The sequence below is a fragment of the Lissotriton helveticus genome, chromosome 8 (assembly GCF_964261635.1).
Source record: "Lissotriton helveticus chromosome 8, aLisHel1.1, whole genome shotgun sequence".
Classification (NCBI taxonomy): Eukaryota; Metazoa; Chordata; class Amphibia; order Caudata; family Salamandridae; genus Lissotriton; species Lissotriton helveticus.
In genome coordinates, this window is record NC_136069.1 from 1,226,617,082 (window position 1) to 1,226,643,501 (window position 26,420).

The following is a 26,420-nucleotide window of genomic DNA, read 5'->3' on the forward strand; positions in this document are numbered from 1 at the left end:
AGGGAGACAGAGAGAGACAGAGAGACAGAGAGACAGAGAGAGAGAGAGAGAGAGAGAGAGAGAGAGAGAGAGAGACTGCCCATGACCATCCAGACATGCCTGGAGATGAAAAGGTCCATTCTTGGACCCCTGTCACACTCACCACCCCCCAACAACAGAATAATTATGAGAGTACCAAGTCACTGATATCCTGCAGTAGCACTTGAACACCAGCTGTCACTGCCAAGCTTAGAATTGACAGCCAACTATCTTGAACGAGATTTCCTAAGTTCATGACTCTGAAAGAAGTGTCAAGCAGTCTCAGGTCATAGCTCTGTTTTTCACAAAAATGTGTTTACTTATTTCTGGGTAGGGGTGCAGGTTTAGCGATATCTCATTGGCCACCATGAGAATCTCAGCTACAAGAGGCACAGACCAAAGAAGGCACACTATCAGTACACACATGGATGCTCACCTTCAACCTGATCCAAACCTTCATGTCATACCAGATGTCATGAGAAAGTGTGGTCTACAGATATCTCTTCATCGAGGTAATCACCTTCTTCCTCAAATCAAATCCACAGGTACAGACAGGATAGGACAGAGACATTAAATTAGGGTTAGCTAGTGTCAACCAAGCTGAAGCATCAGTGTCAGCATCACCCAAGGAAGCCTATGAAACACTCAGTGGAAGCTTTAGTTTCAGGGTTCATGGTATTGTGGATGAAGCTAACCAACCAGAAGCTTCTGTTGCACTATTGCACTAAAAAGATCTTTAATGGATTCCGAAGGCATGGTCTTGACCATTGCTTAACTTGAATGCACCTCTGGTCTAGTCGCTTTGGCAACACCTGTGATTGCTTAGTTGAAAGCCAAGGGGTTCTTGCTGCTGTTATATAGTGTCGAAGTATCAGCCCCATAATCACCAGGGCAAGCAATCTGAAAGTATTAGAAATTACTTGAGCAGTAAAGATTAGGACTTCAGAAAAAAGAAGGCTTCATGAAAAAAAGTTTAAAAATACCCGAAGACTTGGCAGGTACAGAAGAACAACTTGATTACCTTTGGTACAGTTAGGGACTCTATCTAGTCATTGATTCCTTACCCTCGAGTATTCCCCAAGCTTAAGACTGGAGCTGGAATCTATTCAAGCAGTACCTCTGTGTTGGTAGTTGGCGTTGTCAACTCTGCATTGGCGTAGTTTGCGCTGGAAGTGACATGCGCGAAGCCTATATGTGCGCCATCCCAGCATGCTGCCATCAGTTAAGTTTCGTGGCCTTTGCATTCCAGAAGCAATGAAGGTTGCTGATGTACAAGTGTGCAGATACTAGGGACCTCATAAAGGCAATCTATATAAAGAAATGTGCTCAGAGAGCGCGGAGGATGGGATGGCTGGCAAGGAATCTGCAGCTAGATAGCCTTTACCAGATATGGTGTTACCAAAGTAACTTATTCATCTGATAGAGACTTCTAGCCACAGATTCCTTACCTTAGACTAGTTACCCAAGCAATATCTCTTCGGAGGTGTGTCTGCGAACAGTTTTAGACCAGAATGTCCTGGAGGACTAAATGGGCAAAGTGCCCATCTCAACCGACCTGCCTGTTCAAGCAGTAGAACATTTAAACGTTTGCAGAGACACCCATGTTGCAGACTAACAGACTTCCAGAACAAGGACTATGCGGACTACCACAGGGTTCACAGATTTGGTTCTACTTGAATGAGTCCTCAAGAGGCTGAATTCTGGCCAGTGCGTAGATTTTAATACAGATCACTATTCATAGTGAGATGGTTAGTTTCTGCAGAGCCTTTCCTTTCTTCAAGCGATGAACCCAAAAAAAAGAGTTGATTGTCTACCTGGAACTCTCTGGTATGATCAATGTAGAATGACAACGCTCTTTTTTTTTTGTACAGGCAGTGGAGTCTCTGCTCATCTTTGGAAGGGCGAGGCGGAGCAATAGAAAGTAGCCAATGTGATGGTATGGCCTACATGAAAACGCATTTCTACCTTTGGCAGGAAAGAGCCAACCAGTTTGTCTGGGACAACAGTGGCGTAAGGAGATTGCACAGACACTGCTTGCTGTTCACTGACCCCCCTGGCTGATGTAACGGCCACCAGAAAGGCTGTTATTATACTAAATAGGTGTAGAGGATAATTGTGCTTGGGCTCAAAGGCCCAGCACATCAGGAAGGTTAGAACAAGGTTCAGGTCGCATTTGGGCATGGTGAAGGGTTTTGGAGGGAACATTTGCTGTAGTCCATTTGGAAAATAAGTCACAACAGGTGACTTAACCAGGAAGGTTTGATCTGGTAACCGCAAGAATGCCTAAATGGCTGAAAGTTAGCCTTTAACAGAGAGCAAAGCATCACCAGGCTAACAATAGATCCAACAACAAACCTCAGATAAGGGTGCAGAAAGAGGGTCAACGTTTTATGGAAGCACACCGAGCCACAAATCTTTAGCAATGGCAGGCATATACTGTCTTGGTTGAGGGAGGCCTGGCTGCCAGAATGACTTCACAGACTTCTGGAGGGAGGTAAAAAACTGTTAACTGCTACTGCTCAATCTCCATGGATGAAGACGGAGCATCCACAAGTTTGGGTGCAAGACCCTGGCCTGATGCTGCAAAAGTAGATCCTCCAGAAGCGGCAGCCTGACCGAAGGACTGATGCTAATGCTCAGGAGTTTGGAATACCATACTCTCTGTGCCCAATCCGAAGCCATAAGAATGACTTAGGCCTGGTCGTTCCTGATCTTTCTGAGAACTCTGGTCAGGAGTGGTATTGGGTGAAAGGCATACAGAAGGCCTGAGCTCCACTTGAGATTTAAGACGTCTACAACCAGGAGCTGCCTTGGAAACTCCAGCACACAAAAGTGCTGACATTGCACACTGTCTGCGGTGGCAAATAGCTCTAACCAAAGTCCTCCTCAATCTTTGAAAAGACGTTGCACCATCTTCAGATGGAGATGCAATTAGTGATCTGATACACATCAACCCCTGATTTCGTCAGCTTTAGCATTCATGGAGCCTGCCAGATGTTGAACCACCAGGAAAATGCACTGATATTCCAGCTATGTCCAGAAGCACAGAGCCTCTTGCCACAAGGTACACAACCTTACCCCGCCCTGCTTGCTGAAATGCCTCATGGCGGTGGTGTTGTCCGTGAACACCTGAAGCAGCTAACTCTTGATAGAATAAAGAAAGGTTTTCAATGTCAAGCAAATTGCTCTGCACTCCAACAGGCTGATGTGGAGCTGAGACTCTGCCGGAGACCAGAGGCCTTTGATCTCCACCTCTCCCAAATGGCTGCCCCAACCCAGGAATGACGCATCTGTCACCGCAGTCAGTTCTGGATTGGGAAGGGAGAGGGGTCTGCGGCGGACCCATTCGCAGTTCATGATCCAACACTGTAAGTCCTTTGTAGTTCCCTCCAATATCTGGACCAGGCAGGAGAGATTCCCCTGATGCTGTACCCACAGAGACTTCAGGTCCCACTACAGAGCCTGTATATGCAAATGGGCATGCGTTACCATCAGGATGCAGGAGGCCATGAGGCCCATCAGCCCTAGTGTCAGTCTCACCGAAATCCAGAGTAGAAGCTGAAACATCAGAATCATAGCCTGAATATTCTGGACATACAGTTCTGGAAGACAGACCTAAAACTGCACTCTATCCAGAACAGCCTGATGAAAGGTAGCATCTGAGAGGGAGTCAGGTGTGACTTTGGCACGTTTATAGTGAATCCCAGAGAATGGTGAAGGTCCTCCGTAGTTTGGAGGTGGGAGACGACTGTCCGAGGCGACTCTGCATTCAACTGCCAATCGTCGAGGTAGGGGAAGACTTGAACCCCTGACATTCGCAGGTGAGCTGCAACCACTGCCATCACCTTGGTGAACACCCAAGGGGTGCTGGTAAGGCCAAAAGAGAGTACTGATAAGGCTTGTGGCCCACTGTAAACTGCAGGTAATGCCAGAGGGTAGGCAGAACTGGAATGTGGAAGTAGGCATCCTGCTAGTCTGGTAGTAACATCCCATCTTCATAGTCGAGGGCAGGCCGAACTTGAGCTAACATGAGCATCTTGAATTCCTCCTTATTCAGGAAAAAATTAAGAGGGTGCAGGTCTATAATAGGGTAAAGGCCTCCATCGTCTCGGGCAGCAGAAAGTTGCGAGAATAGCAACCATGACTTACTTCTACTGCCAGTACCCCCTTGATGGCTTTGTTGGGCAAAAGAGTCTGAACTTCCTGACGGAGCAGGGAGAAGTGGTCCTCAGTCCGCCAGTCTGGGGATGGTGCCATAGTTGGCGGGGTTTCTAGGAAAAGGATGGAGTAACGTGAACTACCTGCTTTCCTGATGTTATGGACTGCTAGCTGGGCGGTGATGTCTGATCCTGTCTACCACTGAGTGCCCATAATGGTACGAGGGCAACCTAAAGTGGTTTTGAGGCTGTAGCTTCAGGGTAGCAGACTGGGTAGACCTCTGGTGGTGTTTCCCACGAGGCTTGTGGGAACCATGTCCATGGTCACTAAAGGACTGGAGAGCCTGATGGCCTTGGCGGCTGTGTTGGAATGGTAGCCCTACCTTGACATGGGAGGGGCAAAAGCCAGATTAGGGTTGGCGTGAGGCCATGTAAAAGCCCAACGCCCTGGCAGTGGGCCGGCTGTTCTTAAAGCGCTCCAGCCCTTAATCTGCCTTGTCGCTGAAGAGGCAGATGCCATCGAAGGGCATGTCCATGAGGGAATCCTGGACATCCCCTGAAAAGTCAGTTGGTCTCAACCAAGCGTTGCATCCAAGTGCCACTGATGACGCAATCGTTCTGCCTAGAGAATCTCTCAGTTAAAGTTTGCATCCCATAGTGAACATAGCTGGTTCTCTGCCATCAGCAATAGACTGTGTTAGTATAGCTGGGGGCTCCTCCGAGACCATAGGACATACGTTCACAACCAAATCCCAAATTGTGTGACCATATCGGCACAGAAGGCCTCCGGTATATACCAACTGCAGTGCACGGCTGGCAGAAAAGAACAGCCTCTTACCAAAGGTGTCCATCCTCTTGAATTCCCTCTCCGGTGGAGTGGTAGGGAATGTGCCAGGGTTGACTTTTGATGTGGAGGCCTGGACAACCACACTCTCCAGGGTGGAGTGCTGGGTGAGAAAAGCTGGTTCTGAAGGAGATGGGCGAAGGTGTGCCGGAAGAGGCCTAGAGCAGGACATCAGTGAGGACTTTATTAAAGGCAGGAGAAGTTCTGTAGGGGTGACTATTGGCTGAAGCACCTCTGCCAAGACGTCCGTCGTGACTGCCATCGAGGGCAGTATGTTGTCCAGTACCTCAGCCGCCCTCGTTATACCACAGCAAATGAGGATCCTTCCTCCGTAGCCACACTGCGAGAGACCAGACCAATGTCCAGGGAGGTGTCCAGACTACTGGCACCTGCCAGTTCCTTGTTCCAGTTGTCTTCGACCTTATTAAGGGGGTTTGCTTGAAGGAGCGTTCCCTCAGTACCTTGGGGTTTATGGCACAGAAGGCCTCACAAGTCTTGGAGTCGTGGTTTGGCTCCAAACACCTAAGACAGACCAGATGGGGGTCTGTCATAGACATCAGTCTGCAATAGGAGCCACATAGCTTAAACCCCACTGGTTTATTGGAGGACATACTAAGCACATTGGGAGACAGACTCATAAAAACACTTCACAAAATTTTGAGAAAGATCAGTTAAAAGATGACTGACTTAGCTCTCCCAGATCTGTGCTGAATGCATCTGACCTGATTGCAGCGCGCTGGCGTGGCACCTATATAGGCACCAGGCACATTACTTTTGTTGCCAAACGTCGCCACCTACTGGTGTGCAGAGGTACTGCTTAAAAAGTTTCCAGATCCAGTCTGACACCTGGGGAATAGTCTACGGTAAGGAACATGCAGCTAGAAGAAGTCTTTATCAGAAAGCATCATGCAGAGACCCCTGGTAAATGACAACCTCTACTCAGCAAATAATATTAATTTGGTTCAGCCCCAATGACCAGGATATGCTTCCACTTGGACTGAAAAGAACAAAAGTACTGGATGCTGAGGCCTGTGAAAGTAAGGGATCACATGGCTTAGATCACTGCAGTCTACGAGTGCCCAATCCACAAATATCTGACGATTCAGCAAAGCCCAAACCCCAAAAACTGAATGTCACCCAAGGTGCCAGCAGAACTTGGTCCTGAAGTGGGTGAATGTAGAAACAGGGGGTTCAGAAGTTAATGTTGAGAGCGATAACAGGGCAAGGTCCATAGCTGGCTGGTCTACTGTCAAAATCAGAAGGTAGGAAATGAAGAGGGTAAAAGCTGGGTTTAAGCAGAGAAAGAAAAAGGCAGAACAGGAAAAAAGCAAGGTACACAATAAGATGGTTTGACCAGAGTGATGGATGTTCTGGTACACAATTAAGAAGTCATCGGTGCCTTAGTGAAAGCACTTCAGACTGACAGCAGTACACTGCTCTTTATAATACTCATACAACAAAGAAAAAGATTTGATAAGATTTTAGAGACTGGTGCACTCAATGTAATGGCAGACTGAGATTGGAGAAAAAAACACTAAGACAGCAAAGATTCCAAAGGATCTAGATTTAACAAATGGAGTGTTTTCGATAAATGACTGAAATGGAAAAGAAACCAGAGTGTCATAATTTAAATGGTACTGGAATAAAAGATAATGGATCAACTTGGAAATGAGACAAAAAGCCAGAATGGAAAGAGTAACCAAAATATAATATACACAAAGATACAGAGCAAAATGCAGAAACTAGTAAATGGTTAGAGAAGAAGCCAAGGATTGGAGCCATGCTTGCAACAGCTCAGAAGACACTGGAAATGGTGAACGTAAAGAGTAACCCATAGCAGGAATACAGAAACCACAGACAGGAATTTGGTGCTCAAGAGCAGGATACGTCCATGAGTACCTGGGATGGATAATGTTCTCTTGGTACAGGGGCATACAAAAAGGAACTCCGAGAGATATCCAAAAGCCTTGGAACAACTAATACCCAGCTGGCACATGGAAACTAGACCATTGACTCACTGCAAGTGTATAGACTAAAGAAACTTAGAATGTTGGAAAACAAGGAATTACTTGCCAGTGACACTGAAGGTGCTATGCTTTGCTGCATAAGTGAATACTTTGCAAGAACAAAATCCCATCACTCACAGTCAGGCAAGGCAATGGTTCAAGAGTGCTAACCCTGTGCCTCATGCTACATGCTACAGAGGAGGAACAAAAGTGGGACTGACAGAACAACAGAACAATAGATAAAGAGGGCAGCTGGAAGCTCCAATAACTAAGCATATAAAAAGTAAAATGTTATTCAAATCAAACAATCTCGTCTAACACCAGGTCTGATGACTGCAATACAGTACGCTAGCCTGCCCCTTGGTACACAAATGTTTAGGCGGGATAGTGGGCAAACATTGAGTTTAGATAACACTCCATTCACATGCTAATGTCTTTGTTATTATTGTTTTATTTGATTTTACCCAAGTATAGCAATTTTAATATCATAAACATGATACAAATGTTCCCTGTGAGCAATTAAAAAGCCAGAAGGGTGTAACGCAGTCTTATAAAATAAAAGTATATACTACATGTTGAGATGCATTTTTTGGGGGAAATAATTTGGCAGAAATCCATAGTACAAATGTTAAAAATAAAATAGCAATGCAACCTGCATGTTCCAGAGCAGACGCAATGAATGAAAAAGGCACCTACCTGGGGTTGGCTCCTCAGCAGCGTTGCTGAAATCTGCACAAAAATGAGGTGCAACATGCATGATTAAGTAGCAGCAACATAGATAAAATAAACAAGCAAGTCAAATGCTTAGCGCAATTATAAAACAAAGCAATATTACAGGTGAGTGCAACGCAAGATTTTTTCAATTGCTGTCACATATGGCTCTTCTCAGCATGGATAACATGCAATATAAAATCATTATATAGGGAATATCAGATATTATGAAATGGTTGTTTAGTTATTCTTTTGGGGAGCAGCATGTGTGATCTATGATAAATCTGCTGTCCGAGAAAGATTCACAAGCATGACTAGGCTTCGCTCAATGAGACGAAGAAAGCTCTATATGCCATTTCGTAATACCATCAACAAAATTTTCCAGTCGTAAGCAAGCGGAGCAGAACAGGGGATAAGTTACTCAACCTTTAGCAATACCAAGCAAAAAGCACTTTAATTGGAACCTATTTAAAGATATAACAGGGACACCAGTCACAATATATGTATCAATAATAATTTCTATTTTGGCATTTAATAATGTTTTTTAGACCAATCACTAACTCCTGAAGCTAGTGGTTGGTCAATATAACTGAATTCCAAATTAAATGTCTCAGAGCAGTGGTACTAGAGGCCTTTATGGTCCAAAGAATCTTTCAGATTCCTAATTAGTTGTGATATCCTTGAGATATGAGGATGAGCCCTTCCTAATCTTTGGCAAACAAACTGTTGGGTAAATGCACAGGAATAGGGGTGATGGGACTAAAATGTATTTGACTGGAAATCAGTTTGGTTTATTAAATAAATGCGTGGTTTGTGAGGCACTGGAATACCTTGCGCTAGTTTGGTCCGCTGGGGAGCACTGCAGCACTACTAATGCCGTGCTGCTCGACTCCGGTGAGCTGAAAGCCATTTTGTATTTCTGGCAGCCATTTTAGTTTGCCATGTGCTGCCACGTGCTCGCCATGTGCTCTGTCCTCCCTCAGTGTTGACTGCTCTTGTAATCTGCCTAGAAACGAACTATATTTAGCATCTTCTACCTTCGCACATGCCCAGAAGACTCTAGCTAGTAGAATGCACCTACTTCTTTAGTATAAATGTCAGGCTATTTTTGCTGCTGTATGGAGAAGTAACTCTCCTCCCACTTTGTTGAACAAGCAGATCTTGTATGCCCATCTTAGTAATTTTGCATGCTTACATGTGCCAGGACTGCCCCTTGGTCTTATGATGATTATGTAACCCTAAGCATATATAAGGCCTCTGTTTTCTGTACTCCTCAGACTGCCTCATTCAGTTGCTAAGGCTTCTGTGTGACGTAGTCTCACTCATTTGAGGTTAATAAAGATGTTCTTTTTTATTTCAGCTTCTGTGACAATTTCGTCTTTGTTGGTTTAAAAGGACCAAGTATCAGTGGGACCCTTGAGAAAGTTTCTATTTTCTACAGCCGGACCCTGAGTGCAGACCTTGACTGCTGCCGTAGCCGCACTTGCGACTGGAGGCCCGATTGCTGCGGAGTCCGCGAGAAGCACAGCGCTACCTGGACATTGCTGGTGGCGGCCCCCAGAGCGAACGACTGGGAGGAGGTTTGCCGGTCTCTGCCTGGTACGTGTGGAGCTCCAGCCTGGCCGTGGTTGCGGACGCCTGCGGAACCTATTGCATAGAGGTGGACTGCGAGTCGGCCTGGGTGAGTGGAGCGTTGCCTGCGCTGGTTGCGGGGAGAGGGGAGCGGCTCGTCCCTGGCCGATGGCTGTGGAGGCAGGCTGTGGCTGGGGCAGGTGGGCGCTCGGTGCTATGGCAGCCCTAATCATGCCGCCTTACTGACACTTGCCATACTGCCGAGTCTGGGGCTGTAGGAGCTGGCGGGGACTGCGAGGCGAGCTCCGGTGTGCGCCTGCCCTACACTGTCTCCTAACGTCTTGCCTAACTGCCTCTGGAAGTCCGTTCTGGCCGGATTGCCTCGGATCTACATGGGGTCTCCGCCGCCGCGTGGCTGCTTCTTTTAGCTCACACCTGCATTGAAACGCTGCTTCCCGCATAACGGTGGGCGGTCGTGGCTGCCCTCTGTTGTCGTCTGCCTTGATCTCCCACCTGGATGGACTGAATCCCAGCCACTTCTGCGCATCTGGCCCCGTTGCACTCTTTGGACTGCTCCAGAAGTGCTGTGGTATTGGGCCACTGGCATACATCCTGTGACTGCTGAATCTGCTCCACACCTACAATAGCAAATGGAACTTGCAGAAGCGCTTTGTTACCCAGGGGTAGACCTATCCTGAACTTTAGTATGCCTCTACCTGCTGGAGTGTCTTAGCTGCCAATCCCTGTAGCGCTGCTCTACACTACGTTTATGAAACTGGGGAGGCTCGGCCTGCTACACGAGACAGAGCCTAGGTATTGGATGGCGCAGTACACTTAAGGGCTCCCCGAAGTTGCGTCAAGATCTAACACCATCATCACCTTTTTAGTGTGCCTGACGGTGGGTTCTCCCTGCTCTGTCTGGTCCACCTGCCGGTTCGTACCACGTTTCATATAAGGGGAGCCCACTACAGCACTTTCACAGTAGTGTGGCTCGATTGCGGACAGGACACTCAATATGGAAAAAGTTCTCTCCCTCATCCAGGCCAAGAATGAGGACTTAAGAGGCCTGCTCCCGCCGGAATAATATTCAAATTACGGGGCTGCCAGAATCAACGAATGTGGGCAAAATGGAGACCTTTATGGACAATTTGATTAAGGATATTTTTGGTACTGAACTGCTCTCTGCCATGTTCAACATCGAGCGGGCCACTGCTCTCTTGCAGCTAGGCCTGTCCTGGGTGCTCCACCACGCCCTGTCATTGCGCGGGTGTTGAATTTCAGGGACCGAGACGCCATATTGCGCATGGCCAGAGATAAGGGAACTATCGAACATCAAGGCAACACACACTCTTTTTTCCCAGATTTTATTGAAACTGTACAGGCTGCACGTAGGGAGTTTGGGGTTGTGAAAAAGTTCTTACAATCTGAAGGTGTCCCATACGCTATGTTATACCCAGCCCGCTTGAAGAAAGGTCCGGATGAGGACTCAAAGATCTTCACCAACCCCAAGGCAGTGATGGAACATGCCAAACATCTCAAGAGAAGGTGGCACGAATCCCAGACACTATCCGAATCAGAGGAACAGTAGGAATGTTGGCTGCACACTGATATTTTCTTTTGCAATATGGCCCATCTGGACAGCTCTACGTTTAAATTGTTACATGTTCTGCCTTTTAAACATTCCATGTTTATCCTCCCAGCGCAGGTGGCAATTATAGAGTCCTTTCTTTTTTTCACTGCAATGCCTCCTTATCACGGGACTCTATGCTGTATTCTGATCAGGCATATATGATGTTTATGCTCAGCCACCCCCTACTAGTTAGGAGGTAAGTGGCACTCTGACGCCCCCAATGGGAATGCCCCTCTTACAATTTCCACCGGTTTTCCCTGGTTTGGGTTGAGTCGGGGTCAGTCGGATGGCTTTGGCGAGTTGGGGATGCTGAAGTGGGTGGGGGGGAGAGTCTGGTGAGTGCCGGCCCCTACCAGCCAATGGTTTGCAGTGGCATTACGCTTTTCGCACCTATTCATCATGATGAGTGCTGACCAGCAGGATGGTGTGGAAAAGTAAATTTTGCCATGTTATATGTGCCTACGTGTTCCCCATCTTATGTTATATGTGCATGATCGATATGCATGTATTCCTTTCTGATCGATTAAAGACGCAATTACAGTTGTGTCCATCTCTAGTATGCCAGTTTCCAGTCTTCGTGAAAACAACGAATATCAGGCCTATGTAAACCTGCGTTGCCACATTTTACAGTGTGCACGTTAATTCATTGAATTGTCCCCGTTTCTAGGCTTCAAAAGGGCCCGGACTCAGATTCAGCTCCTGTCTCCTGAACCCTCTCCGAGGAGCGATACAGCCCCCACCTGTATCCCTGACCCTTAGCTTACTTCTTGCCACGCAGTGCCCGGCCCGGCCTGGCTCTGCCTCCCAGTCTGCCAAGAATATGTTATGTTTCTAGTTATCAGTTCAGCCCTCCTTCTCTGCATTCCTAAGCTACTGAATCGCATCAATAGTTTCCGTCATGGTCTAGCCTTTATGTCTCCATGAAAGAGAAATACTGTATTAATATTCATAGAATATTCCTCGCACACACAATACATATAGAATTATGCATGCACCAGTCTTAGAGTCTATTAGCCTTTGCCCTGATAACTTTTGGATTCTATCAACATGTACTCTAAACACCAGATACTAGATATGCCTTGGGTATATGTCGCTCTGACACTCCAGACTTTAGTCTCCTCTTCTAGCGCAGAAGTCATAGCCCCCAGTTCTCCCTGGTAACACGTCATTGCCCGTTTGCGCGCACCACTAGGTTAGAGGTCCCAGCTGCTCAGGTAGCCCCCTCCATGTTTCCGCCCCGTTTATGACATATTCTGTTACGTTTACATCACATGTCTATGTATACGCCCTGTACACGCCTTCTTGTTACATCATTTTGCCCTTATCTTTCGCGACTGCTACGAGCCACGCCTACTGCTACGCCTACTGTATTGAATGTAATGTATTTTGTTTAACTATATATATTGTACACTGTTATTAAAAGTTAGCGCATTTATTCCCAGATCCTGCCCCCGGCAGCTGCCATCCTATTCCCGTACAGGCTGTCCTGTTCCTGTCCTTTATGCCTATTAAAGCCTGTAAACTCCAGCTACCTCGAATCTTGACTCTTATTTATTGATCTACCTGTTTATTGATTATTCTGAAAAATAGATCCGGTAATAAATTATTTATTTACCACATAATGGCGCCCGAATAGGGACTTGCCCTTTCCCCACGCGCCGGAGAAGCCACGCAGGCTCCCTGATCCTCTGCAGCCGTGACGGAACCATACCGTGCACGTGCAGATATTTCTGCTTCAAGTATCCCTCAGGCCCACGGAGGAGACGGAGGTTGCGGTCCAGCGTCCAGACGAGGCGGTGAGGAACGCGGCGAGTCCCGACCAGAGCCCAAGCCGAGAGTCCAAGGTCCGAGGTATCCAGAGGCCCACCTGTAACTGAAGTCCGAAGTTCGTCCGTCCGTCGTCGTAGCAGTCCAGTCCAGTTCGAGGCCTTCCGTTCTTGCTGCCCGGTGAGTACCGTTGCTGGGGTAGTATCTAGACAGGGTCAATTAATTGTCTCTGGTCCGTGGGTTTGGGTACACAGATCCAACACGAAGTGTTCACCTAGGTGGATGCGGGTCCTGACGTGTCTCTTTATGGGACCGGTAAGTTTCGTACTGTTTTAGCAGTGCATCTAGTCATTCTAGTAAGTTTCTGTTCCAGTAAGTTCTGTTCTCGAGAAAATTCATGTATTCTGTCCGAACTGTTATTATAAATGTTATTCCATGTGTTTTCAATGTCGTGGTATGAGTGATTCGTTTTCCAGTTATTATTGTGTTTATCGTGTATTGTATTGTGTCCAGACTCCAGCCTAAGTTATGCCTCTGTTCTCGAAATTACGTCAGTTAAAAACTAGAAAAGGTCTGCTCGAGGAAGCAGTTCCTGTCCCGCCTAGGGACAGTCCAGGTCATTTTATGTATCATAAACATGGCATAAGTGCCATATTATATCTAGACTTATGGGTGGAGTACACCAAGGAATTAGAAGAGAAATATAGATGGCCTGTATCAGGTACGTGGGATGCCGAGTGCATCATGCGAGTAGAAGAAGCATTATGGAAAAAGAAATCCAGACAGTCCCAGAAAGACGCCATCGAGTTATGGCGCAAAGAATCTCACAGAAGAACCGAAAAAGAAATCAGAAAAACAGAATTAAGTAGGGAATCCTCCGAAAGAGCCCAAGAAAGGGAATTAATCGAAGTAGGTGAACGAGTTAAAGCCGAACAGTCAGACAGACAGAGAAATGCCCTCATTAAGGGTATGTATCCTCTTCTTGCCGAGGGCTTGCCAAAGGCAAACCCGGAAGCACCATGTAATTTTCCGCCGTCATTAGTTCCGATTAAGCTACGTCATAAACCGACCGCAGCTGATATTTTTCTCTCGTCCTATTTGGACGACACAGTCCCAGAATATGCAAATACTGTTCCGCCAGCTCCTGTAAATAATGTAATTCCAGTTCCTCCAGCCACCGGGGCACCCGTTACAGCATCTGTTACGGCACCCCCGGTCCAGCCCACAGTACATGTTCCCGCTACATCAGTCACTCTACCAGCACGTACAGTACATACCGACGATTCTAGTCTAGGGGCCACGGGGGGAAGTCCTCCTGGAACCCCGCCGCAACACAAACGTCTGTCATTACTTGAGCTACATGAACATGCGTTACAGCGTACGCCCAGACCCCAGTCCGTTGCAGATATCAAGCGAGCCCTTACCGAATGCCGTTATGATCCAGTCCCAGGCGATGATGATATGGTCCTGTATTCATTGCGTGTAAGACGGGTGACCGAATATTTGGACACCCTACCGAATATGAAAGAAGATCTAGACAGAATATATCGTTCCATCCGTACAGGAGTAGATCCAGAAAGTATTGGCGAAGCCATGTCTCAAAGGAAAGCCGAGACTCAGCTCATGCTATTAAAGTTTCTAATTAATTGTTTAATAAGGGAACAAGATTATCCAACTAAAGATCCGACCGAAATGAAAGTCCTGACAAGGTGGAGTGACCATATAGCCGAGGGAAGACACAAGACACAGAACTGTATAGACAGTATGTATAAGAAGATCCGTAGGGAAATAATAAAGTTACACGAGAAACGAAAAGCAGCACAAGTAAGCGAGAAAGAAGACTCTTCTGATACCGAAGAGGTAAACGACGAGAATCCCACCAGAATAGCGTATGTAGGTAGTACTAGACTTCCCGACCGACATTCACGCCTAGATCACAAGAAAGTTTTTCCTCTTCCAGCACCAGAACAAGGTTCTCTTGAGCAAGTATTTCAAGCTACCGATCACATTCTGAAATCACGAATCGGTTATAGTGAACTTAGTACCATGCATGAACAAGAACTAGCCCGATCAGCAGTCCGATGGACTACTGATTCTACCACTTTTCCAGACGAAATAGTGGCACAAATGTTTCTGAAACTGCCCCCAGCCGAGCAGCGACTGGTGGGTATGTATATGATCCAGCACCTCATTACACTGTATGAGGGACAGCATTCTGATCCAGGTCCGTTACATGATGTTCTGAACGAGCTACTCCAATATAGATGGAGAGGTTTAGGTACCGATTTAATTAGTGTCATTTTAGAACAGCGCCACAAATATAGAACGTTTCTGAATCCGCATTTTGTTCACGTCTCACCTCCAGAAAGTAAATCATTTTACATAGATAGACAGCATCCGTTACGTGAAGTACACCCAGTTAGGACAGCGGGTGGTGGACTAGAACGAGTATTTGTTTACACCCCTATCACCAAGATGGAACTCTTAGAGATGAAAAAATTAATTCCCTGTCACGACAAAGATCCAGCAGGGTTCCATCGAGAATTAAAAGACATGCTCCGTATGGGAGAATACACGTATCCTGATATCATTAAAATGTTAAAGGTCCTGTTGCCCGCAGGGGTATATGAAAAACTCAAGGAAAAAGAATGGGAGGTGGGAGAGAAAAAGATAGATTGGACAGCTCTAGAAGCTGAAGATAAAATACGAGTACCAGGTACTGGTCTTGGGGACAAATGTAAAGAATTGCCCGAGTTATTGATACAAGTTTTGCCAAGGTTACTAGCCACGAAAAAGGAAGATTGGGATGCAATCTCAGCATGTAAACAGAAACAGGATGAAGACACTAGTGATTTTTATTCTAGATTTGAAAAATGTTTTATTATTAACAGTGGTTTGAAGACAAGTAGCGAGTCGTACCCTCATCTTTTTGTTACTAAATTAGTCGAGAATTCAAGTCCACAAGTTAAAAATCGAGTTTTGAAAGTCGAAAGTACCTGGCAAGCTAATACCCCGTCACAAATGCTCCAGATGCTCCAGTATCACCAGAACAGAATCAGGGAAGAGCAAGAACATGAAAGGAGACGTATGAAAGATACGAAAATGAAAGTATTAGTTGCACAATCTGTTCCACAAGACAGTCAGAAGAGGGGTCCGAGTCAAGCCAGTCATCCTGCAGCTCCCGTTAAAGGGACTTGCAATTACTGTAAACAGCCAGGTCATTTTATAAACGAGTGTGCAGTTCTGAAACACAACATAGCTACTGGTAAGACTAAAGAAAGACCACGTCCGCCTAGACAAGAACAAGTTTCACAGACTTCTCAGTCACCACAGAATGCACAACAGACAGTTCCAGCACCGCAGCCAATCGCTGCAACACAGCATGTTACACAGCAAATGTACCAGTATGCTCAGTCAGAGTATCCAGAGTATCAACAGTATTCATGAAACAGCCTAGAGAGGGAGGTAGGGTTGCCTCTCATCGAGATACCTGTAGATCAAGAGGGTCCCTATGTACACAGTCAAGTATTAGGGAAAGACAGAAAGTTTCTGATTGATACAGGGGCAAGTAGGACTACTATCAGTCATGACGAGGTTCCAGGGGCTCCGCTCTCAGGCTCTAAAAATGTTTCCCTTGGATTTTCAGGAAAGCCAATTGTTAATGAAATTTCAAAGCCAGTTGCCCTAGAAGTTGGTCCATTGTCCCGAACTACTGATTTGTTACTTACGAAATCATGTCCAGAAAATTTGTTAGGCATTAAAACACTGAAAGAATTAGGTGCCGTAATTTGCTGCTCCCCAGAAGGAGTTCGATTGTTCTTACGTGACTTTAAAGGTCACTATGTATTACGTGATTTTGATCCAAGATTACGGAATGTTCCACAGCATTTATGGGCGCACGGTCCAACTGATGTAGGCTGTATGCACATCACACCCCATCGTGTGACTCTCAAACAAGGTATAGTTTTACCACGAATCAGACAGTACAGATTGCCACCTGAGGCTGTAGCAGCCTTATCCAAAATTATTGACGAGCTTATTGCTCAAGGAGTGGTTGTAGAAACTGACTCCAATGTATGTAATTCTCCTATCATTCCGGTCCTGAAACGTACTGATCCAAAGGCACCTCCAGTATATCGATTAGTGATTGACCTTCGAGAACTTAATAAATGTATCATACCCCAGTATCCAGTAGTCCCAGATATTTCTTCTCTATTGACAGCCATTGATTCTGAAGCTACATTTTTCACAGTTATCGATCTCAAGAATGCATTTTTCAGTGTCCCCATTCATCCAGACAGCCAGTACCTTTTCGGTTTTTGTTTAAATGGAAGGAGCTATAAATTCACACGAGCTCCTCAAGGTTTCACAGAAAGTCCTAGTATTTATAGTCAAGCACTTAAGAGACAACTAGACAATATTCACATGCCAACTGACACTGCCCTGCTCCAGTATGTCGATGATCTACTGATCACAGCCCGTTCTGAACGTGACTGCGAGCGTGCGTCACTCACAGTTCTGTATTTCCTGGCCGAGCAGGGGCACAAGGTGTCCCCTTCCAAATTACAATTCTGTGTCCAGCAAGTGATCTACTTAGGCCACTTACTGTCCAAGTGGGGTAGGCAGTTGACACCAGACCGTATTCAGTTAATAGCGAGTCTTCCACAGCCCAAGACACAGAAGGAGGTACGAGCTTTTATTGGCCTTACTTCTTATTGCAGACAATGGATTCCTCAGTATGCATTTCTAGCCAAGCCACTGATACAGTTAACGACACAGGAGGCAGCCGTATCGACTGTCCTCCCTTGGACCCAGGAACATACACTTGTTTTTAATGAATTAAAGAAAGCCTTATGTCAAGCACCTGTTCTAGCCACACCGAACTACAGTAAGCCTTTTACACTTTTTGTCACAGAACGTGATGGTACTGCATTATCTGTTCTCACACAAGATCAAGCAGGACAGTACAAGCCCTGTGCTTATTTTTCGAGCACATTAGATCCAGTAGCCCAGGCTCTGCCTGCGTGCCTCAAGTCAGTTGCAGCCACAGCTCTAGCAATCAGACAAAGTGATTCCATAGTGTTAGGACATTCCCTGACAGTACAAGTTCCACACTCCGTGGAAGTTCTTTTAAACCGAACACAGACTCAGCACTTGACAATTGCACGTTTAACAGGTTATGAACTGACACTGTTCCAGCCACACATAGAAATCAGACGCTGCAACGTTCTAAATCCTGCTACACTGTTACCCTCAGTTACTTCAAATCCTGCCACACATGACTGTGTGGAAGTTGTTAACACTATGACAAAGCCGAGACAAGACCTGACAGACATCGCATTACTTAATCCCGACCTGACACTTTATGTGGATGGTTCATGTATGAGAACTAGTACAGGAGATCTAGTAGCCGCGTATGCAGTGACTACTGAAACTGAAGTTATAGAAACACACCGTATTGACATCCTGTCTGCTCAAGCAGCAGAGCTAGTCACTCTGACCCAAGCCTGCATACGTGCTAAGAACCTGAAAGTAAACATATATACAGATTCACGTTACGCATTCGGAGTCGTACATGACTTTGGAGTGCTCTGGCAGGAGAGAGGTTTCATGACTTCTCATGGAACCAAGATTCAGCATGGTCTCCTCATTCAAGCTCTGTTAGATGCAATACATTTACCGACAGCTATCGCTATCATGAAGTGCAAAGCACATACGAAAGTTACTGACATTATTTCCCAAGGTAACGATCTAGCAGATCGAACAGCTAAGCTTACAGCTCAGACTCTAGACATTCCAGTTAACACAACACAGACATTCAATCCAGATCCGACTACATGTATGACAGTTAAGGACCCTACACAAGATGTCATAGACATACAGTTACATGCCACTCCCGAAGAAATCAAGAAATGGTCCGAACAAGGAGGGGTCCAGACAGATCAGGGATGGTTGACGAAGGGAAAAGCCACATGGTTTCTCCCCGACTCTATGGTTCAAGTCATTATTAATACCGCACATAGTCCAGCACATCTAGGAGAAAAAGCTATGTTAGACAGTATTCAGAACCTTTGGTTCAACAAGCACTTACGAGCTGCAGCCAAGCAGAAAGTCCGTACCTGTATGATATGTTGTCAGTTCAATCCAGGTAAAAGTGTCCCGGTGGAACAAGGTGGATTCCAACCTCCTGACCACCCTTTTGAAGTCCTCCAGATGGATTATATTCAGATGGAGCGATGTCGAGGTTTCAAGTATGTCCTCGTAGTTGTATGCGCTTTGTCCAGGTGGACAGAAGCATATCCAGTTCCAGATTACACAGCCGCGACCACTGCCAGGCAGTTGGTTCGTGAATTCTTTCCCCGCTATGGACTCCCTAGGGTCGTGTATTCTGATAACGGCCAGCCATTCTCATCTGAGCTTATGAAACATGTTTCCCTTCTGTTAGGGTACCAGTGGAAGTTCCATTGTGTGCGCCATCCTGAAGCAGCCGGTCTCGTAGAGAGACATAATCAGACCCTGAAAATTCGCATTGCCAAAATATGTAAAGAGAAAGGTGTAGACTGGCTAGTTGCCCTGCCAGTTGCTCTATTCTACATGAGGATGGTTGCACATTCCAGATCAGGTCTGTCCCCGTACGAGGTCGTATTCGGCCGCCCCCCAAACATGTGGTGTACACCTAGACCCCGCAGTATTACAGATGTTTCCAGTAATATGCTGACAGATTACCTAGCTTCCTTGATGTCTGCCCTACACTCTTGTCGTTCACAGGTTGCCGCCGCATTTCCAGACAACACCGAGGTGAAACCGCATGAAGTCATTCCAGGCAACCTCGTGTTGGTGCGGAATTTTGATCGTTCAAGTCCGCTGGAGCCCCGCTGGAAGGAGCCTCGGATGGTCTTATTAACTACAAGGACAGCAGTGAAGTTGGAGGGCAGGAAAGGATGGGTCCACCTGTCCCACGTCAAAAAATTCCATGGACTTCGTGAAAAATCTTTTGCAAAGGACTGTTCTATTTCTAAAGACTGCCTAAAAACAGACTCTGAACTTGATTCTGAACTAAAAGTTCCTCTGTTAGAGAAAACTCCGCAGCAGGAGTATAAAGAGAAGCTCCGGTCTAGTAAAATAAGTCAGCCAGTTTAATTGTCTAAGTCCCTCTCGGGTGAAACGGTTAGACAGGTTCCTGACATGTATGAGATAGACCCCCATAGTGAGAGAGTTAGTCAAAACTCTATACGATGTATTATCATTCTAAGTTTTTTGCTATTTTTGAGTCTTATGGTTACCTGCACAAGTTATGCTTTACATTTATGTTTTCCAAGTTCACATGTAAATATGTTTTCTAATGATACAGTAGAGCACACATTTAGTGATCTGCCTCCTCACGAGTTATCCTATCGTCTTGCTATGCGAAATAATACATTTATTAGAATGTTACACTATTCACACCAGACCAGCAATGCCACTAATTGTTGGGTGTGTGGTCGACTCCCCCCTTTCCAGACACCGAAGGGAGTTCTGCCACTCTTTCCTTATCCATTTTCACATAATGGTTCGTGTGGAGCATGGTCCACGTTAACGTCATCCTCCAATGATATGTCCCTTCTGAATAAAACATGTTTTCCAGACAAGCAAGGTTTCCCCCATAGAACAGGGTTAGATCTAGAAAATGAAGTATATGATTTAGGTAATTATTCTTCGAATTTCATGGTCCTGAATGTTCAGTCTGATACTACTCCAGATTTGCCTGCTATTTCAGTACTACCAGTCAAAGGCGAATTATGTGTCAGAAAGAATGGTTCCGCACATGTAGGACATAGTGATTGTATTACTATTGTCGAGTATAGTGACAGTGGGAAATCTATTTTCAAAGCCTCACGTCATTCTTATTTTGTTTGTGGTCAGACCGCATATGTTCGTCTGCCCCTCGATTGGGATGGAACATGTTACATTGCCTTCCTACTGCCACCAGTTTTTCTAGCTCCATCTGATTATCACAGAAACACACATCTAGTACACGTCAGACATAGAAGGGAGATCGAGTCCCCAATTGTCGATCAAACTGAAACTACTCTAGAACAGTATCAAGACTTCAATAAAGGTTTCTTCTTCTTTATAGGCCCTGTCCAGAATAGTAAGTTAATACGTAGGTTAACCAGAACCCTTGAAGCAGTAGTGAATGAGACTACTTCTGCTCTAGGTAACTTAACCGAAGAACAATCTGTTATGAGATTTGTCGTGCTCCAAAATCGTCTCGTTCTTGACGTCATACTGGCCGATAGAGGAGGAGCATGTAGAGTCATCGGGTCTAGTTGCTGCATTTTCATTCCTAATAACGCGCCGTCTGTTTATTCAGCTATAAACAGACTTCATAAAATTGCCCATCAGTTACACCAGAATCCAGGCACCTGGACATGGTCCGGTTGGCTCTGGAGTATTATATCTGCCTGGGGATGGAAAGTATTGTCATTCCTAGGTATTGCAGTAATGATCGTATTCAGTTGCTGCCTCTGTATACAATGTGGCCCTGCGATTTGCGGCATGTGCGCTACCTCTTGTATTCCTAGTCCTAAGTCCCGTTCCAAGACAATTCGAGACGAGCAAATGATGCTATATGAAATGATAGATGGTATCATGAATATAGATGTTTCCTGATGGAAACGTAGGGCACAAGGAGGGAATGTGGAAAAGTAAATTTTGCCATGTTATATGTGCCTACGTGTTCCCCATCTTATGTTATATGTGCATGATCGATATGCATGTATTCCTTTCTGATCGATTAAAGACGCAATTACAGTTGTGACCATCTCTAGTATGCCAGTTTCCAGTCTTCGTGAAAACAACGAATATCAGGCCTATGTAAACCTGCGTTGCCACATTTTACAGTGTGTACGTTAATTCATTGAATTGTCCCCGTTTCTAGGCCTCAAAAGGGCCCGGACTCAGATTCAGCTCCTGTCTCCTGAACCCTCTCCGAGGAGCGATACAGCCCCCACCTGTATCCCTGACCCTTAGCTTACTTCTTGCCACGCAGTGCCCGGCCCGGCCTGTCTCTGCCTCCCAGTCTGCCAAGAATATGTTATGTTTCTAGTTATCAGTTCAGCCCTCCTTCTCTGCATTCCTAAGCTACTGAATCGCATCAATAGTTTCCGTCATGGTCTAGCCTTTATGTCTCCATGAAAGAGAAATACTGTATTAATATTCATAGAATATTCCTCGCACACACAATACATATAGAATTATGCATGCACCAGTTTTAGAGTCTATTAGCCTTTGCCCTGATAACTTTTGGATTCTATCAACATGTACTCTAAACACCAGATACTAGATATGCCTTGGGTACATGTCGCTCTGACACTCCAGACTTTAGTCTCCTCTTCTAGCGCAGAAGTCATAGCCCCCAGTTCTCCCTGGTAACACGTCATTGCCCGTTTGCGCGCACCACTAGGTTAGAGGTCCCAGCTGCTCAGGTAGCCCCCTCCATGTTTCCGCCCCGTTTATGACATATTCTGTTACGTTTACATCACATGTCTATGTATACGCCCTGTACACGCCTTCTTGTTACATCATTTTGCCCTTATCTTTCGCGACTGCTACGAGCCACGCCTACTGCTACGCCTACTGTATTGAATGTAATGTATTTTGTTTAACTATATATATTGTACACTGTTATTAAAAGTTAGCGCATTTATTCCCAGATCCTGCCCCCGGCAGCTGCCATCCTATTCCCGTACAGGCTGTCCTGTTCCTGTCCTTTATGCCTATTAAAGCCTGTAAACTCCAGCTACCTCGAATCTTGACTCTTATTTATTGAGCTACCTGTTTATTGATTATTCTGAAAAATAGATCCGGTAATAAATTATTTATTTACCACAATGGTGCACACACTTCGCTCCACCAGCAAGCCGAGCCTGCAAGTCCAGGAGCTGCTGTTCCGTCACAATACCTCATGCCCACCCATTTCATTGGAGGGGCCTCCAATCCTTTCCCCCATTCAGCAAGCTCAGTGACTCGGCGACTGAAGCTCCGCATTGGTGCATTTCGTTGCACACCTGAACAACTACTTCAAGGCCAATAAAGAGACTGCTGGTGAGAATAAACGATTCCTGCTGCTACATTATGCCAGTGAGGTTTTCAACTCTTTCACAACCTTCCTAGCACTAGTGCTGACAATCACTATGACAGGGCCATAACTGCCCTCAACAAGTACTCCGACACCCCAAATGAGCCAAGATTTTGAGAGGTTCATGCCGCGCCAAGTTAGACAACAGGAAGGTGATTCCATTGACCTCTTCTACGCCAACCTGTGGACGCCTGCTAGCACCTGCATCAAGCTCAAGCTCAAATAATTCAAGGCTGCTGGTCAGCCACACTGAGGCGCAATATCGTTCGTCGCCCCAACATGCCACTTGAGATTCATATGGTTGTCTGCTTCCATGAAGTGTCCAATGACCGGGCTCACCAGTTAGAAATGGTGTTCCATAAACTTGCCACAACACTGAAACTCACACCCCAACACATCACAGCAGAATCAGCAGCTGCAGTCTCGAATGACTCCCCTAAAATGGAGTACATCGAAGCCTATATGCATATAAGACCTCACTAAGAACTCCTGTAGCTACTGTGGTTTTACCTTACACCCCTTCACAAATGCGTTGCCAGAGGAAAAATGTGTTTGATGTGCTAATGCCCCAATTACTTCGCTAAAGTCTGCAGAGACAGGCGCAGACCACCCACATCTAGAGTGCGTGGCATACCTCAGCGCCAGGGAGTAAGAGCGGTAAAAGACAATCATTTATCAGACTCTGAAAGCGCTTCTTTGAACATGTGCAGCAGCGGAGTTCCAACCGATGACAAGATCTTCTTCATATCATGTACGCATGAACCAGGGCACTGTCCAGGACGTGCCCCCCCTCATGCCCAGTAACCATAGGCCACACTCCAATTAAACCTCTGATCGACAAGGGCACATCTGTCAATGTAACCAGCATGGCGCAGTATCTCGCCACCTATCCCGCTGGTTGGAATGTTCACCTATTCCGTTTCCCAAGGTGCTCATGCCTGCTCTACTAACTTCTTTGGCACCTCCTTGGATGCCCAAACACTCCTCAGCTGGAACACCGTCGTGCACCTTCAGCTCATCAATTTTACTGCAGCCGTGGGTGTTTGGCCAGTGAACCTGACCACTTACTCCTCAACTTCCCCAGCCTGTACATCGGCCTGTGATGCCTCCGGTCTCACTGCCTATTGACCCTGAGGACCACCCTGTTGCACTGCGGAACTGCAGAATTTTGTTCCACCTGCGCCCTGTGTTGGAGGCTGAGCTGCAAAAAGTTGAGGATGCAGGAGTCCATGAGAAGGTATTTGGGCCCAACCCCTTTGGGTGTCCTCTATGGTGGTTGAGAACGAGCCAAAGCAGCCAGGGTGTATCCGCATTTGCATTGACATGTGTCTCCCCAATAAAGCCATTAAACAAAAACTCCACATTTCGTCCACCACTGACGACCTGACTACCAACATCAATGGATCCAAATGGTTCTCGAAGCTCGACCTGAACTCGGGCTACCACCAGCTGAAGCTGCATGAGGACAGTAGTTACATTACAACCTTATGCAACCATGTCGGCCTCCGCTGCTATCGCAGGCAACATTTTGAAATATCATCTGCAGCGGAGGCTTGCCGAATGCGATATGGGAATCCACAGAGGCCTCGACAGTGTCATCAATGTCAGCGATTACATCTTCATTCATGGGCCCACTCTTGAGTCACCATCGCAGCCTGCATGTAGCCCTCAAATGGAATGACTCCGCCGACCTCAACTGAAACAAGTGCCAGTTCCTTTGCCAGGAAATGGAGTTCTTTGGTTATATTTTCTCAAGCACTGGCATCAAGGTTGACCCTGCCAAAGGCATGGACATTAAAGAGGTGACCACACTATCATCAGCTGCCGCGGTCCAAAGCTTCCTTGGCCTTGAAACATACTGCAGGAGATTTATTTCCAACCTGGCTATGTTGGCAGTCCTCTGAAACACCTCACCAAAGCGTCCACCCCCTGGGTGTGGGGGAAACAGAGTATGATGCATCCCAGGTCATCAAGAACACTCTCCTCGAGGACACTGTAATGGCGTACTTTGATCCTGCAAAATAATCTGAGCTTGTGGTAGGTGTTAGCTCCATCAGCCTTGGCGCAGTCCTAATGCATAGTGCTAATCTGTGGGCACCTGTTGCGTTTGCCAGCAAGGCACTCAATGATACTGAGAAGAAATACACCCACGTAGAGAAGGAGCTGCCACCATTTTCACCTTTACCTCTATGGACGGCCCTTCAGGGTAATAATTGACTACAAGCTGCTCATACCACTCTTTGCAGGTACTGCATCACAGCCAACTCTTTATATCAAAAAATGGGTCCGCCTCTCTACATACATCAACTGTCAGCAAGCTACAAGCCAGGATGTGATACTCCTGCAGACTACCTCTCCAAGCACCCATGGCTGTCGCACAGTGGTTCCTTAGGTCCTCTGTTTGACACAGATGAATATGCACACTGGATCGCGGAGGTCAGCTGCCTAAAAACAATAGCCCTCCAAGACATTGCTGATGCCGCCGTCTCAGATCCGTGCCTCTAAACGAGCCTCGAGTGACCAGTTCCGACAAGTGGACTGTAACCTGAAGAGACAAGATGACATAGCTCAACAAGACCTCTCTGATCTGTGGAACATCTGGTACAAACTCCGTGCCGCTGAGAAGGGGATACTCTGAGAGGACACTAAATGGTCATCCCCAGCTCGCTGAAATCACCATTCTGACACTTTCCCACACCAAATGTGTTACTACTTCTGGATTTTTCTGAAGTGCTTTCCATACAGGAACCCCTCCTTCCTCTGAAGCATGCCATTCTTCTAACTTCTGGTGTCTGAGGTCATACACACCCAGTTCCTACCCCCGCCATTGGAGGAGACTTTTTTTCAGTCTCCACGCTGGTGCACAGTCTATGGCCAAGTCTGGGGCCTGCATATATTTGTGCAAGTTCTGCTTGTTGGGTCTCCTTTCCAGAGCACCCTCCATGTCATGACACCACACGCAGGGAATATCCTCTCATGAACCCAAGGAGTTCATCCCCAGGGCAAACCCCGAAGGCGGAGCGAAAGCCTGAGAAAGGCCTGGTTGAGTCCAGACAAAGCATTAAAAAAAAAAACGGGACTGAACAGCCTGCAGCATCCAATGCACCAAGTAAGACCGGATGAAAGACACTCATTTCCCAAACCTATTATTGAGACTCTAACATCTGCAGAGCGAGTAAAAGGTGAACACAGGAAAACAAACTCCACCCGCCCTCAGTTCAGCAGCAATGAAGAGAATAGTCTCCCCCTTGCCATAATGGAGGGCTCAAAAAACAGAGGGGCCAGCGGCAGGAAAATCAGATCCTAAAGGAAGCCATCATGAGAACTTCAGTGGCCCATATTGCTTTATACCTTGCCCTGTAATTGCACCCGTGTGGGGATTACATCAAGCACACATTTGATGGATGCACTGTTCTCCAGCATATTGGGGTAAGCACCTGAGTGCTAACTGAGGAACCATAACTTATCTATAAATTCCATTCATTTAAGAAGAAGAATAAAAGACTCCATAATAGGCCTCCCACCAGCACACGTTAGGAAAAATCAGAGAACTTGTCACAAGACAAGAGTTGGCCTGAGATCTTGTGGGAAGTAG

At 46.2% G+C, this 26,420-nt stretch overlaps 1 protein-coding gene across 14 annotated transcripts in view; it reads right to left on the minus strand.

Moving 5' to 3' along the window:
- INPP4A (inositol polyphosphate-4-phosphatase type I A) overlaps nucleotides 1–26,420 on the minus strand; it is a 1,031,799-nt gene that overhangs the window by 221,510 nt on the left and 783,869 nt on the right. For 12 of the 14 annotated variants that reach the window (XM_078658189.1, XM_078658185.1, XM_078658188.1 and 9 more), the window contains one exon: nucleotides 7,722–7,754. The exons of the other annotated variants lie outside the window; for them this stretch is intronic. In XM_078658189.1, coding sequence (XP_078514315.1) covers nucleotides 7,722–7,754 — 33 coding nt within the window. The remainder of the gene's footprint in view (nucleotides 1–7,721; nucleotides 7,755–26,420) is intronic. 14 annotated transcript variants of the gene reach the window in all.